The following is a 15,797-nucleotide window of genomic DNA, read 5'->3' as shown; positions in this document are numbered from 1 at the left end:
ATTATTAAAAACAAAACAGGAAAAACAACCGCAACAACCTTTGCAGTTCAAGGCATACTTACTTTTCAACGGTTGAAAACCGTTGCTTTTCAACCTTTGCAGTTCAATCAGAATATCGCAATGCAGATATTCCTAAAAAAAGCTTTAGGAATATCTGCACAAATACATTTGCATTCAGGTTGATAACATTAGTAGTTTAATACAAATTATGTTTGAGTACTCTTAAGTTTCAAACGTGGTCATATATATGTACTGTTTGAAATTCTTTTTTCCCCCTGGATAGAGATCTTGGTAATGAACCTGTTGGTGATTGATGGGTAACTAGTTTGTCCCCCAAATCATGAAGATAATGATATTGCATCATGGTCTGTATTGTCCCAGACTGTCTGCCATCTCTCGGGGTCTCTGTGGCTTGCTGTGGTAGTGCCATGTCAGATAGGTAGAGTAGGAGACGAGCTGATGGCTACAGTACAGAGTCTCCCAGCTCCTCCAAACAGTGCGTTAAGGTCTTTTGGTTATTTTTAAGGCAAATTGCAAGGTCCTTCATTTTTTCAGCAGCTTTGTCAGGTGTCCCTCCAGTTGGGATCGAATGGTGAGTGGTACTTGTATACTGCTGGTAGAGGTCCGAAAAGGTTGGTACTCTATATATTGTAAAGGTTTTATTTATTTATTTTTAGAGAGGGGAGGGGAAGGAGGAAGAGATGGAGAGAAACATCAGTGTGGGAGAGAAACATCAGTGTGAGAGAGAAACATCTATTGGTTGCCTGTTGTATGCATCTTGACCAGGGACTAAACCTGCAACCCAGCCATGTGCCCCAGTCGGGAGTCAAACTGGCGACCTTTCACTCTGAGAAACGACACCCAACTGAGCCACACTGATCTTGGCTGCGACTCTGTGTTTTGACAGTTCCCTTCTAGTGCAGAACACAATATGTCTTGTACACTATAGCTCTTTAGTTCTGTATTTTTGGGGGGTATTTTTTCTAGTATCTTTAAATTTACAACCCGGAAGAGGACAAACCAAGGAACTGAGAACAATTCACTCATGACATAGATAGCCTCAATATCTGAATTGGAGTTTGTTCATAGTTAATAGGCTTTTCCTCTACTGAGTGAAACTTACTTGTTTGCAGGGAATTAGGTGGCATCATCCATCACTGGTGTCTCCACATCATGACCAGCCGTGTTTACTTTTTGTTGTGTTTTGTTTTTAGTGGACATAACCAGTGAGGTTTTGGTTTGCATTCATTGTCTTTTGCTTTACGTTGCTTACAAACAATACTGGAACAAGAGGTTTTTTTTTGTTTTGTTTTGTTTAGTTTTTTTAGCAGTAGTAGCTTGAATTGCATTTGTTGTAACTAATTAGAGTTAATTTTAAAACTTTTTTCCTCCCCAGAAACAGCATTCAAATTTAAAGCCCTAAAGAAGGTTGCACAGTTAGCAGTTATAAATAGCCTGGAAAAAGTAAGTCATAACCTCTTTGGTATTTATATTTTGTTAGTTTTTAGCTATAAATATTGCTGTCTTTAGGATTTTGAATCAAAAAGTCATGGCTTGAGTGAAATTTTACATTAATTTTTAGGAAGATGCATTGTAGTATTCTTTTGAAGGAAATTAGAAGTTTGTGATATAATTGGAGCTGTGTGACATTTTATTTACTATGTTAAGAAAATATCCCTGCTTTCCTATAAAAAACATATGTTTTATTATTTGTAGGCATTTTGGAACTGGGTAGAAAATTACCCAGATGAATTTACAAAGCTATACCAGATTCCACAGACTGATATGGCTGGTAAGGATAAGATTGTTATTTTTTTTTGTCTTTTGAACTCTTACTTATGAAGTAAAAATCTGTCACTTTCCAAGTTATTTTTTGTTTATAAGGTGCTTTTACTTCTTATCAATGTATGCCAAATAGGGAATTTTTCTCTATTTCTAAATTATCTTCAACCCTTTTCCTTTTTCTTGAACAAATAGAGAAAGACATTTGAAACGAAGCTCTCGCCTTTAAGTAGAGTCTCGGATGGGATATTTGATGGCTCTGTATTGCCAAGGAGCACTTTATTGTGCTCTGGGGCTTTATTTTGTATCGAGGGAGATGTGTGTAAAGTAGCGTTATCCTTACTAGAATTCTCCAGACACACCTGCAAGGCCAAGAACACAGATTGCTGAAGCTGTCCAGTCCTTGTTCCTTGTTCCAGACTTTGCAGAAGACCCTTCATGTTGCGACGGAACATGAGTTTGGCCATTCCAAAATGGGGGTTTTTCTAGGGTGGATCAGGATAGCTCTTCTGGTACATAGACAACATGACATTGCTTCTCTGCTTACCTGAATGACTTCGTTTAAGTGAACTTCCAGGTGTATCTTCTAAAAATGTAGCCCTTAGGTTTTGGATAATGCCAGTTTTTAATTTGATGCCAGAGCTTTTCTTCTCATCTAATAATATTTAATATTTATGTTTTTCACGTAGAGTGTGCAGAAAAACTGTTTGACTTGGTGGATGGTTTTGCCGAAAGCACCAAACGTAAAGCAGCAGTTTGGCCACTACAAATCATTCTTCTCATCTTGTGCCCAGAAGTAATCCAGGACATATCCAAGGATGTGGTGGATGAGAATAACATGAATAAGGTGAGGGGGACACAGTTATTTCCATCTGGTCAGGTGGAAAGGCCTAAAATAGCCATTTTGGGTCTCTGTGTTTGCTGGCCTTAGCAGAGACATACTTGTACATACATTTATTTGGAGGGGAAATAAATGGTACCGTTCGCTAATTAAAGATTTAAAGTAATCCCTAGTTTCATTCTTTTATCAGAGAAGACTAAATGATACTTCTGTTGGTGTTAAGCATAGTATCTTTTGTACTCACTGCGAGGGTCGCCCTACTAGGACTCACATGTTTGTGGTGCATTTGTACGCACTTAGGTACGTGTTCACTCAGTGCGAATGAAATTGTCTAGTAACTCATTTTAGAAGAGTTTTTACAGCATTTTATTAGGAAGGCAGGGTACCACATAAGCCGTCAGTAGTGAAATTGGCGCTAGAACAACAGGCAATTCTAAGGGGTCCTGTAATTTTTAAAGAATAAGACCTAGGTATTAATCTTACTATTTTATTTGAATTTCTGTATGCAGTTCATTTTGCTAATACATTTTTTTTCCTTTTGCCGCTTTGGGAGAAATACTCTTAGCTGACTGAACCCAGAATGGGCTCTTGCATGATTTGTCGTACATGATGTTCAGAATCATCTGAGTGACTGAGTATTTTGTAGACGTGGTGGTTAGAGAATTTGGGCCTTGGTTACATCAGTGAAGCATATAATCCTGGGAGAGTCTGTGATGCTGTGGGCACTCCACGTGGGTCTGTACCCCGCTTTCCCACCATGAGGACACTGTTTTTCATGTTAGATTGTTTCAGAGCCCTTCAAAATAGTAAATTTTTTTTACTGGGAAAATAGACATAGGTAAAAAGCTAATATATACTCGGTAGTACTTAAGTGAAATTGTATTTTAGTAATTACAACTCTATCTTTCCAAATGTTTATTGGCCATTTGTATATCTTCTTTGAATTTCTCATTTTCCATTGAATTGTCTGTCTACAGTTGACTTGTAGAGTGTATATACACTTTTTACTTAGTTTCTTTTTGTGAACTTCGTGGGTTTTTGTTTTTGCCATTTAGATACTTAAAATGTGTATGTAGCCAACTCAATCTTGTATGTATGTTTGTATGTATTTATTTTTTGATCTCCTAGCTTTTTTGGTCAGCTTTCTCCCAAGAATTTATTCATTTTATTGAGATACAATTTACATGCCATAAAATTCACCCTTTTAAATTGTACAGGTCAGTAGTTTTTAGTGTATTCACACAGTTGTGCAGCCATCTGGAATTAGATATCAATTCCAGAACATTTTCATCATCCCCAAAAGAAACCTCAGACCCATTAGTAGTTACTCTCTATTCCCATTTCACCACAGCCTCTGGCGACCCTGAAGTCTACTTTCTGTCTCTATGGATTTGCCTGTTCTGGACATTTTATGTGAATGGAATCATAGCATGTGACCTTTGTGTCTGAAACTTCCCAAGATTTTTCCAATAAGCATACATATTTTTCTCTAGCACTTTTCTATATTATTAAATTTAGATTTTTAAATCTTTTTGGATTTTAAACAGTATTTATTTATTTATGTATCTCACTCTTTTCTAGTCAGATTCCTTATGAGCTAATAACTAGTGTTAATGGTTGATATGTATCCTTCCATTCATTTCTACTTGTTCTACAAACATTCATATCAAAATATACATATATAGGGTGTGGTTGATCTCCTTCTATACCTCCTATTCTCTGTTTCATTTATCATTGCTCTTAAACTTTATTATTTCCTTCCTTCTGCTAGCTTTGGGATTTGTTTGCTCTTTTTCTAGTTCTTTAAGGTATTCAGTTAAGTTATTGATTTGAGAGCTTTCTTTTTTAATGTGAAAGTTTTCAAGTATAAATTCTTAGCACGGCTTTCACTATATTATAAATTTTATAATATGTTGTGTTTTCACTTTGATTTGTTTCAAGCTATTTTCTAATTTCTTTAGTGATTTTTTTCTTTAACCTGTGGTGCTTAATTTTTACTTATTTGTGAATTTTCTAGTTTTCCTTCTGGTGTTGGGATTTCTAGTTTATTTCACTGTGACTAGAAAATATATTTCGTATGATATCAATCTTGCAAAATTTGTTAAGACTTGCTTTGTGGCCTAACGTAGTCTGTCCTGCACGTTGCGCCATGTGCACTTGAGAAGGGTGTGCGTTCTGTCATTGTTTGGGGGGTTGAGCTTGCGCTGTGTTGTATTGGAGAACACCCGTAAGTGGGGATGTGAGGCTTCCATTTAGGAGAAAAGCCAAAGGGACAAATTTGTAAGTGCAGAGAGGGTTTGAAATCACAAGAAAGGATAACTTTTTGTGAGGAACAGAATTTAGAGCAATAGAATCGCCTTAGGAATAATCTTAGAAAACTGAAGTTGAATATAGCCTGGAGTTTTAGATAAGGATGGATGGTTTGACATAGACCATAACCAAGATACTGTAATATGTATTTATTTTTGATACACTAATGTTTAGAAATTAAAGATAACGTAAAAAATATAATCAGCTGAATTCAGGGTTAAGAAGTCAACCACCTTTGTTTGAGAAGGACTGGTTTTTTTTTTATGTTTCTTTAGTAATTCAACAACAAACATGTATAGATTCTATTCTTTTTGGACTTGAGAAATATTTAAAAAACAACTACTTTAATTGAGAAATTAAAACCCATGGGTGTCAATTATGACTTATTTATTTTTATTGTATTTTCTCCATTACCTTTCATCCCTCCATGCCCTCTTCACCGCCACAGCCCCACCCCACAGTCATCACGCTGTCGTCCCTGTCTGTGGGTATTTTTAGAGCACAGTTTTTAGAGACTGAGCATTTGCTACTTTGTTAGATAAATTGGAAATCTGAGAACCTTCATATATTATCTTTTGGCTGTATTTGAATTCTGTAGAAATTGTTTCTGGACAGTCTGCGAAAAGCACTCGCTGGCCATGGAGGAAGCAGGCAGCTGACTGAAAGCGCTGCAATCGCCTGCGTCAAACTGTGTAAAGCAAGCACCTACATCAATTGGGAAGATAACTCCGTCATTTTCCTGCTAGTTCAGTCCATGGTGGTTGACCTTAAGGTAACATGCTTATTATTTCTTTACTGCAAACTTTTAAAAAATTAAATGAGAAGTAAACTTCAAGTGTAAGTGTTAAACTAAATCATCATTGGAGATCATTGCTACTTATAAAGTTCTGAGTCTTCCTTGGTAATGAGTTCATAGAACCTGCTCTTATTGTGACTGTGTTCCTCAGGCTAAGTAAAGAATATGGTGTAGAATATGAAGAAAACACACAATTAATGAGTTTTCTTAAAGTGATATAAATATTGAGACTTGGTTTTAAAACAGTGTATAAACTAGGACCTGGAAGGCATGATACATGGAGTAGTAAGAAGTTTATCAGACTGATGGGCCACAATGTTAGTGCTTTGTGCTGCTTCTGGCCACTGAATGTTGCTGCCATGTGTGTGGACGATGTGTTGATATTAAATGCTAGTAAAGGAATACTGCATGGCTGCTTACAGGCTTTTTTTCCTTTGGGATTTTCATAGAACCTGCTTTTTAATCCAAGTAAACCATTCTCGAGAGGCAGTCAGCCTGCAGATGTGGACCTAATGATTGACTGCCTCGTTTCTTGCTTTCGTATAAGCCCTCACAACAACCAACACTTTAAGGTGAGAACATTGGTTTTTATCCGGTTATATTTACTGATGCTGTTGACCCTTTAGAAATGTGAAAAGACTAGAAAGATGAATAGGTTACAGTTGTATTAGTATTACTCAATATTATATATCAGTGTTAATTTCAAGACCTTAAAATTTTATTCTATTTTTAAAAATGTTCTTTTTGTTTTTCCTTCGGTCATCATTTGTGTTACTGAATATTTTTCTCACAGAAATAATCTTCTATTTTCTTCTTTCATCTGTAGATTTGCCTGGCTCAGAATTCCCCATCTACATTTCACTACGTGCTGGTAAATTCACTCCATCGAATCATCACCAATGTAAGTCCAAAAGGTATTGCTAAGTTACTTAATTTTTTTTCTTTTTTTAAAAATTTATTTTTAAGAAAGATGTCCTTCATATACAGAAGGTTCTGAATTTAGATGTATGATATAGAAAGACTTCTCATAGGTGCTTATTTATATCTAGTAACTTTTATATACGGTTGTATTTTTCATATTCAACCTTGACCTGAGGGCCGTTAACCAGGAAGGTGGAGGTAATAGGGTCCTTTGGCAAGATTGAACCTTTTAAAACATTTTACTTGGATCTAAAGTCCTTGAGGTCGGTGACATTGAAAATATAACTTTTCATCCCAAAGCTTATCGCATATTATTTTAATACTGTTAGCTTTTTCTCAGCATTTGATATGTTCTGGTTTGTCACCTTACCATTTGAGTTAAAAGTGGTAGTTATGTTGTAGCTCAGTGTGGCACATTGAAGTAATGGTGAGACCATACTTGATTGTACTTTTTAGTTTTCCTTAAACAAATGAAATATTAATACACTTAAATAGAAGTGCTCATATGTTACAAAACATATCAGACAAAATAAGCAAACTGATTAAAAGGTATTTAATGAAACCTTTAACTCTGATAAGAGTACATTTAATAGAAAGATAGCAAAAACTTATCAGATTTGGACCATTGATTTAAAAATTTCAGAAGTCATATTTTGAAGGTTCTCAAGTGTTATTTACCGCGGCTCCATCCCATTTTTATCCATTTATAGATACTCACACTTACATAAATCAGTTAGCTTTTTCCTATTTTCCTCCCTTAAAAAGGACTTTAATCATTAATGACTTAGGTATATTTGTCCTCTTTATCATCAAATCTGTTTTAAGAGTGTGTCTCCGGTGAGTTAAAATTAACTTCCCCATCTTCATTTGCCTTAGGTGTGTTGAATCAAAGAAAAGTCTGCCCACATTTTCTTTCACCCATTTCTGCAGGGGGCAAATAACTATTAATAAAGCTATTTAGTGACATTTAATTTTTTTCAGTGGGGTGATAGTAGCATTTGTGGTAGGATCATTTTTTGTCGTACAGGACTGCTGTATGTGTTGCAGGATGTTTAGCCTCCCTGGTCCATATTTTATTAAAATGCCATTTGTGCCCCTTTTCTTTCCCCACCCCCAAACATATGAACAACTAAAATTGCCTGAGGGAATGTGCCTCCCTCAGTTGAGTATCAGTGAGTTAAATTATAGGTAGATGTAACAGTAAATACAGTTTGGTCCAAAAGGGAAAGTTTAATGAATCTTTGCAGAGAAGGTATGTTTTTATTTAAAACTTTTAAATTTTATACTTTTACCAGTGTAATGAGACAGTACATTGTACCTTCAAGGTTTCCTTTCAAGTCTGTTAAGAAAAAAAAGGTGATATTTTCCCTCAAGCTTATGTATGATTAAGAAATAAAGATTATTATATTTTCCCTTTGGTTTATAATACTAAAAGATTCCATTTATTAGAGTGGGTGGCTTCATATACATGCTTAAAACTTGTATTTAACAAACCCAAGTATATACTTTTTTGGTACTTTGTGGCTAGTTACTTTAATTGTAAAATATTTTTGTCTACAATTGAATACATAGAGCACTTTCAAGCATGGACTCGGCACTGCTGTAAGTGGCTGAGCTGCCCCCTGTGGGTGCGAAGCATGCCTGGGGTGGCAGTTGCTGCATGCCTCAGTGTGCGTGGTGAAGCGGTCGTGCGTCCCTCTGTGCTCTGCCGAGTGCTGCATGTGCGCAGGTGGCGTGTGTCTGTATCCGAAGTCACATCCGTATGAATTCTATTTCTATAAAAAAATCTCTACTGATTAAGTTTTAAAATAGTAAGCATCGGTAACTTTCTGATGAATAGCTTGAAAAGAAGTATAAATTTGAGCCTGTAAAGTGTCTTTTAAAGCTATACTTTTGATAATGATACTTTATAATTATAGACTTTGGTATATTATTTTTGTTGGGGTCCCCACCCTTTGGTTTGAGAGCAATAGATACTGAATCTAAAGTACTTTCTGACTGAAGAGACTATTTATAAAGTAAGTAAATTCATGGAATTATTATAGAATCTCACTGAAGACAGGTATTATTAAAATATTTTGTCTTGAAATCACATGACATTTTCTTGCACATTTGGACTCTTAATCTTAAATTCATTCGTAGTGTAAGATTTCATTTTGAATGATTCTTGGTTCAATACACCTCGTAAGTTTCTTCTTCCATGGTTCTTTAGCCAGCTCGTAGATATTTTTTAAAACTACCATATACTCCGAAGTTTTACTGCTGTGTTTTGGGGAGTTGAGTTTATTTAGAAGTAGTAATGGTATTTGCAGTTTTGTTTTTGCTTTTGTGAAACATACCCATACTCAGTTTGTAAGTACAGTGTTTAGCTCTAAAATATGCCACTGTTTCTTTTAAAGAAATCTGAAAATTTACTCACTATTTGAGTGGTATAGTAAGAGACCTTGTAAGCACATTGTACTCGCAAGATGTAAGTTTTAGTTCTTACTCTTTATAGGATTCTGTTAGGCTAAATTAGATATGTTGTTATAATTGGGAAATTGAAGAAGTAATATACACATATATGAACAAATTTATCTTAGTCATCAGTAGAACGTGGTGTAGCTGGTTGTAATCCTTAGTACTCTGTTTTGTCCTTACGGCAGTTCATTGTGGTTTACTGTGGGTCACTCCACAGACTGAGAATGAGATGGTCTCTTCCTGGTGAGAGGTTTCGGTTGAAGAAATTATTTCCAAGGCATTTGAAAATTTACTTAAAGGATCACTTGAAGAATTGCCATATAGTTTGATCATACTGTAAAAATATTACCATTTGCTTGGCAATAAACTTGGTGTTTTCAAGGAAAAAAAAGAATATCTACTTGGACTTGTTTCAGAAAGGGCACATTTAGTAACTGCTCAGAACACAGAAATTTTAACTAACTATGTGGTGTCTAGTTTTTAGTACCTATTTTATTTGAAAGTGTATCTTTAACTTTTATTTAAAATGAATGAATTTATAAATTATGAATATTAGTCATTATGAAAATCACCAAATCTTAAGTTCAAATCAAGTTGTTTTATAGGGCATGCCTGGTAGTGTGATCTGGAAACAGCCCAGATGCCCATCGGTAGTTGAGTAGATGAAAAAGCTGTGGTAATTTCTGTAGTGGAATACTAGTTGGTCATAAAAAAGGCAAGATAGCTTTTGCAACAGCATGGATGGGTCTGGAGAATACTATGCTAAGTGAAATAAGCCAGCCAGAGAAAGACAAGTACCACATGATCTCACTTATATGTGGGATCTAATAAAATAATTTAACAAACAAAATAGAAGCAGAAGCATAGATACATGGAATAGACTGACAGCTGTCAGAAGGATGGGGTTTGAGGGGCTGGGTGACAAGAGGTGAAGGGATTTCTATATATAAAACACATGGACACAGACACAGTGTGGTGATAGCCAGAGGGAAGGAGAGATGAGGAAAGGTAGAAGACGGCAAAGTGGGGAAAATGGGGATGGAAAGAGACTTTACTTTGGGCACTGGGTACATGATGCAGTGTGCAGATGATGTTTTGTTGAGTTGTGCACTTGAAACCTGTATGGTTTTGTTAACCAGTGTCACCCCAATAAATTAAATTTTTTTAAAAGACAATAATTCTAATAGGATGTTATATGGGATACATATCTCTTTAATCAGTTTTGGGGGGACCACCAAAAAACCAGAATTATCTCCTGAATGGTGGACCTCTGGTAGTACAGGCTCCCCTTGCTAGGTCAGTGTTCTAGGAATCCATCTGTGTCTGTACCAGCTGGTGGTATTGTGAGAGGCTGCGTTCAGCTTCATTGAAATTTTTTATAGCCATTTTATGATGGGTGGTTTATGAGTATACCTGCCCACACCATGTTGAGTGTTCAGTAGTTTTTGACCAAAAACGGCATGACCCCCTGCTCCATCCCCCCTATTTTGCCCCATCTTGTCCCAAGAGACATATTTTTGTTTCCTTGGATGAAAAAAGTCCTCAAAGGGAAATGTTTTGCTGATGTGGAAGATGTGAAACAAAAATGGCAGAAGCACTAAAAGGCATCAAAATTGACAAGTTCAAAAACTGTTTTGAGCAGTGGGAAAAAATGTCTCCATAGGTGTATTGCATCAAATGGAGAGTAAAGTTCTTCAAAGGTGACTGAAGTTTAAACATGTAAGAATAAATACACAATTTTAAAAAACTATATTATTTTTTAAGATCTTATTTATTTATTTTTAGAGAGAGGGGGTGGGAGGGAGAGAGAGAGGAACATCAATGTGTGGTTGCCTCTCACGTGGCCCCTACTGGGGACCTGGCCCACAACCCAGGCATGTGTGTGCCCTGACTAGGAATCGAACTGGCGACCCTTTGGTTTGCAGCCCGCACTCAATCCACTGAACTACGCCAGCCAGGGCTAAATACACAATTTTTATAAATAAATTCTGTTTTTTTGCCCCCACCATCATATTATGGAGTCAGTAGAGTAAGGAGGACCCTTTATCTCAATGTATTTTTGTGATTATTCAGCTTTTTTAATTTTAAGCTGATTAATACAAGTTGTATTCTTAGTAGATGTATGGAAATCATACTGTATTGATTGTTTGGGCCAGCTAGATGACCGGATTGACTCAGGTTTAAAGAATTCATTATATAACCAAACTAAAACTTGATCATTTGTTTAGCAATTAGCTTAATAAACTAAGAGTTGAGGAAAAGCAGTTAACAATCATATTATCCCCCCAAATTATTTCTTCCCTCACAGCTTTAGTGTCCCTTCCTCACTGTAGTTTACTATTCAAATTATGTATTATAAATTGGTTGTATAATTTATTATCTAGTAAATAGGCTTTTAATTAAAAGTTTTGAGTTAAAATAGTATAACTTGGTACTACTGAAAATATTCTGAGAATTATGGATAGGGAATTTAAATGTTGAGAATTTAACTAGCTAGTTTTGAATAAGAGGGGACCTGTGAGGATCTAAAGCTATTAAATCGCTCTTACCTACTAATTTAGTTATTCTTTCAGGTGTTTTCTATAGCAGAAATATTATAAATTTGAAGTCTCTCTATAGATTTTTAAAGATTTAATTTATTTATTTACTTTTAGAGAGAGGGGAGAGCAGAAAGAGAGAGAGAACATCAATGTGTGGTTGCCTTGCGTGCACCCCCTACTGGGGACCTGGCCTGAAGCCCAGGCATGTGCCCTGACTGGGAATTGAACCATGACCCTTTGGTTCTCAGGCCAGCACTCAAGCCACTGAGCCACACCAACCAGAGCTGAAGTCTGTATTTTAAGTCATCCCGTTCCTTGCATATTCTCCATATGTAGTAAAAATTCATCCTTTTTTGTATTAACTATAGACTTTGTAGTTGTAGTTGATTTTTATAATCGTCATTTTTCACAATATAGTAATTAAGTAATTTAAATATGAAAGTTAAAGAGACACTCTCAGCACTGACTGGTATTGCACAGTGGGTTGGGTATCATCATACAGACGGAAAGATCACCTGTTCGATTCTGTGTCAGGGCACATGCCTGGGTTGTAGGCCAGGTCTGTTGGGATTGTGCACGAGGCAACCAATCAGTGTTTCTCCTGCACATCAGTGTTTCTCTCCCCCTCCTTCAGCCTCCCTTCCCCTCTCACTAAAAAATAAATAAATAAATAAAATTTTAAAAAAAGATACACATTCAGATAAAATAGGCATTAAAAGCTGGAATCAAGACTAAACTGATTAAACCAAAATATTAAAATGTTTTCATAAACATTTTAGCTATGATCAATTTGTCTTTGTGGTGTTCATTAGTCTTTTCATGTATTGTACCATTATTGCATTATCAGTTTAAGATTATAGGTTTACTAATAGCTTTATCTCATTTACTAATTTGATGTTGTAATTATCATTGTTGATTGTAGACACATAAGTGATTGTTTGCCACATGTTCCTTCAACATTGTGTTGAACCACTAATCTCTTTTAAAGCTTTGATCACATTCTTACCTGGTAAATATGTAATATATATGCACATGTTTCTGAAATGTGTGAAACCGTACACTAGTAAGTGACACTTGGCTATTGAATTAGCTTTCTAAAGACTGCTTTTCAAATTTACTAACATCAGTGAGAAGAGACTATGTGATCATGCTCAGGAAGCAGATGATTTGTCTCTTATTTATTATATTTTAAAATGGATGTATGGTTCAAATTAGAGATTTCATTCACAGACATTGGAAATCATGGTGTGTGTTTGCATGGTCTTAGAAAGTTTCTCACAAAAGGACAAAACAAACTACAGTAGTAACCAGAGCATATAACTTATGCAAGTTTGTACTTTTCCTTTCTTATGGTCTCTGTTTTTGTCCAGTCTGCACTGGATTGGTGGCCTAAGATTGATGCCGTGTATTGTCACTCAGTTGAACTTCGAAATATGTTTGGTGAAACACTTCACAAAGCAGTGCAGGGCTGCGGAGCACACCCGGCAATACGAATGGCACCGGTAAGGTTGATCATGCATTTTTAATCCCACCTTCTTCCTCGTGCTTTTTCAGTGTCTTTCTCCTGTTCCTGCTGTTTTGATTATTTTAGAAAATCAAATGTGTCCTTTTTCTGTAAGTACTGTGATACGTTGTATACTGCACTATTGCTTTCAACACTGCTTCAGTGAGTTGAACTTATTTTTCTTAGAGAAATTCTCTCACAAAAATGTTAAAAATCTAAGTGTCACTTTTTTAAATAGTTTTTTTTCCTTTAGGAATCAAAATATTTTGATTAGCTCCTCATCTTTTGAGGGTGAGTAGGGGAAGCTGACTTCTGGTTTAGAATGAATGTTCCTACTAATGCAGTTTACCTTTGGATGCTCACTATTACACATACAAAATTAGAAATAAAGTTAAACATTTTTATTTTAAATAAAATAATTCAGCAAACATGCTCTGAGCTCTTAAAAATGATAGGCACTTTGATATTGAAGTTTGTGTTTAAACTTAATAAAAACACTTTTAAATTAGGTATTCTAACAAATTAGTACTCTTTATGAAATTTTAAAACTCGTGGGACCCATTTAAACAGACAATTAATTATAGGATTGTAGAAGTCATATATTGCTATTTTTGTATAGCAAGAGTATTATACATGGCAACTCTTGACATTGATTGGTGGTGCTTTGTCTTCTGCTTCTTATTTTCTGTTCTTATTGGCTGCTGTCGCTCACATGGTCAGATGCCAACCAGTCACTGTTTTGCATGGCAGTGGGCTTCTGTGGCTGTAAGTATGACCCATTGTAACTATCTCAGAAAAGTCCTTGCTTTCTTTGACTTTTCTGTGCTTAGTTACCATCTAGTCACATCATGTCATTCCAATGAAAATCTAGCATGTTTTTACCTATTGGTTTTATCCAGTAAATTAGCCACTTCACACTTAGAAGATAATTTGAACAGCTTCTTCCCTGGCATGCTTTTCTTTTTCCAAGTTCCCTTGCTCAATATATATTTTGGTTTTATGCGGTGGTAGTTCACTCTTACTCAGTTGTCAGTAATTGTGGTGGAGGATTATTGACCTTCAGGGGTGCCCAACCTTTTGATGTGTCTGGGCCACACTGGAAGAAGAATTGTCTTGACCCACATATTACATACACAAATGCTAACAAAAACTGATGAGCAGAGAAATAGGTTTTAAGTAAATTTATGATTTTGTGTTGGGCTACATTTATAGCCATCCTAGGCCACATGTGGCCCGCAGTTTGGACACCCTTGCTAGGTGTTCAGATAGAGAAGTTGGCTATGCCATGTGTTTTGTGATTATCAGCCTAAAAAATTACAGCCAAAAGAGCAAAACAATGATGTTTTATTTATTTTTTAAAATATATTTTACTGATTATACTATTGCAGTTGTCCCAGTTTTTCCTTCTTTGCCCCCCTCCACCAAGTACCCTCTTTCCTCCAGCAGTCTCCCCACTTAGTTCAAGCCCATGGGCTGTGCATATAAATTCTTTGGCTTCTCCATTTATTTGTACCTACCAATTATACTTAACCCCTGCACCTTTTCCCCCACTCTCCCTCTTCCCTCTCCCAGATGATAACCCTCCAAAGGATCTGCATATTTATGATTCTGTTCCTTTTCTGGTTGTTTGCTTTGTTTTTTACATTCAGTTGTTGATAATTGTGAGTGTGTTGTCATTTTAGTGTTCATAGTTTTGATCTTCCTTTTTTTCTTAAGACCATTTAACATTTCATATAATAAGGGCTTGGTGATGAGGAACTCCTTTAGCTTTACCTTGTCCAGGGAAGCACTTTATCTGCCCTTCCATTCTAAATGATAGCTTTGCTGGATAGAGTAATCTTGGATGTAGGTCCTTGCTTTTCATCACTTTGAATACTTCTTGCCAGCCCCTTCTTACCTGTAATGCTTCTTTTGAGAAATCAGCACATAGTCTTATGGGAACTCCTTTGTAGGTAACTCTGCTTTTCTCTGGCTGCTTTTAATATTCTCTCTTTATCTTTAACCTTTGACATTTTAATTATCATGTGTCTTGGTGTGGTCCTCTTTGTGCCCAGCTTGTTTGGGACTTATTGTGCTTTCTGGACTCACGTGTTTATTTCCTTTGCCAAATTAAGGAAGTTTTCTTTTCTGTTTTTTTTTTCAAGTGAGTTTTCAACTTCTTGTTCTTCCTCTTCTCCTTCTGGCATCCCTATGATTCGGATGTTGGTATGTTTGGAGATGTCCCAGAGGGTCCTTATACTGTTCTTGTTTTTTTAATTCTTTTTCTTCTTGCCATTCTGGTTGAATGTTTATTTCTGCTTTCTGTTCCAAATCGTTGATCTGAATCCTGGCTTTCTCCCCTCCACTAATGGTTCCCTGTAGATTTTTCCTTATTTTACTTAGCATAAACTGCATTTCTTCTGTTAATGTTACTGCCATACTCAGTGATTTCCTTGAGCATCCTGATCACCAGTATTTTGAACTCTGCATCTGACAGGTTGATGATCTTCGTTTTGTTTAGTTCTTTTTCTTGGGTTTTGTTCTGTTTTTTTATTTGGGCCATATTTCTTTGTCTCCTCAGTTTGGCAGCCTCCCTGTGTTTGTGTATGTGTATTAGTTAGAGCTGCTTTGACTCCCTGTCTTAGTAGTATGGCCTGTCGTAGA

General features: G+C 36.0%; 1 protein-coding gene across 4 annotated transcripts in view; it reads left to right on the top strand.

Annotated features, from left to right (window-relative positions):
• The window catches only part of NF1 (neurofibromin 1), a 233,814-nt gene that overhangs the window by 64,284 nt on the left and 153,733 nt on the right, over window positions 1–15,797 (top strand). For all 4 annotated transcript variants that reach the window (XM_037069749.1, XM_037069751.1, XM_037069750.1 and 1 more), the window contains exons 6-12: window positions 1,397–1,464; window positions 1,717–1,792; window positions 2,472–2,629; window positions 5,532–5,705; window positions 6,179–6,301; window positions 6,556–6,630; window positions 13,021–13,152. In XM_037069749.1, coding sequence (XP_036925644.1) covers window positions 1,397–1,464; window positions 1,717–1,792; window positions 2,472–2,629; window positions 5,532–5,705; window positions 6,179–6,301; window positions 6,556–6,630; window positions 13,021–13,152 — 806 coding nt within the window. The remainder of the gene's footprint in view (window positions 1–1,396; window positions 1,465–1,716; window positions 1,793–2,471; window positions 2,630–5,531; window positions 5,706–6,178; window positions 6,302–6,555; window positions 6,631–13,020; window positions 13,153–15,797) is intronic.

Source organism: Sturnira hondurensis, unplaced genomic scaffold (genome assembly GCF_014824575.4).
Source record: "Sturnira hondurensis isolate 20B ecotype Veracruz unplaced genomic scaffold, ASM1482457v3 Scaffold0018728, whole genome shotgun sequence".
In the NCBI taxonomy this organism is placed as follows: domain Eukaryota; kingdom Metazoa; phylum Chordata; class Mammalia; order Chiroptera; family Phyllostomidae; genus Sturnira; species Sturnira hondurensis.
This window is presented reverse-complemented; position numbering and strand designations above follow the sequence as displayed.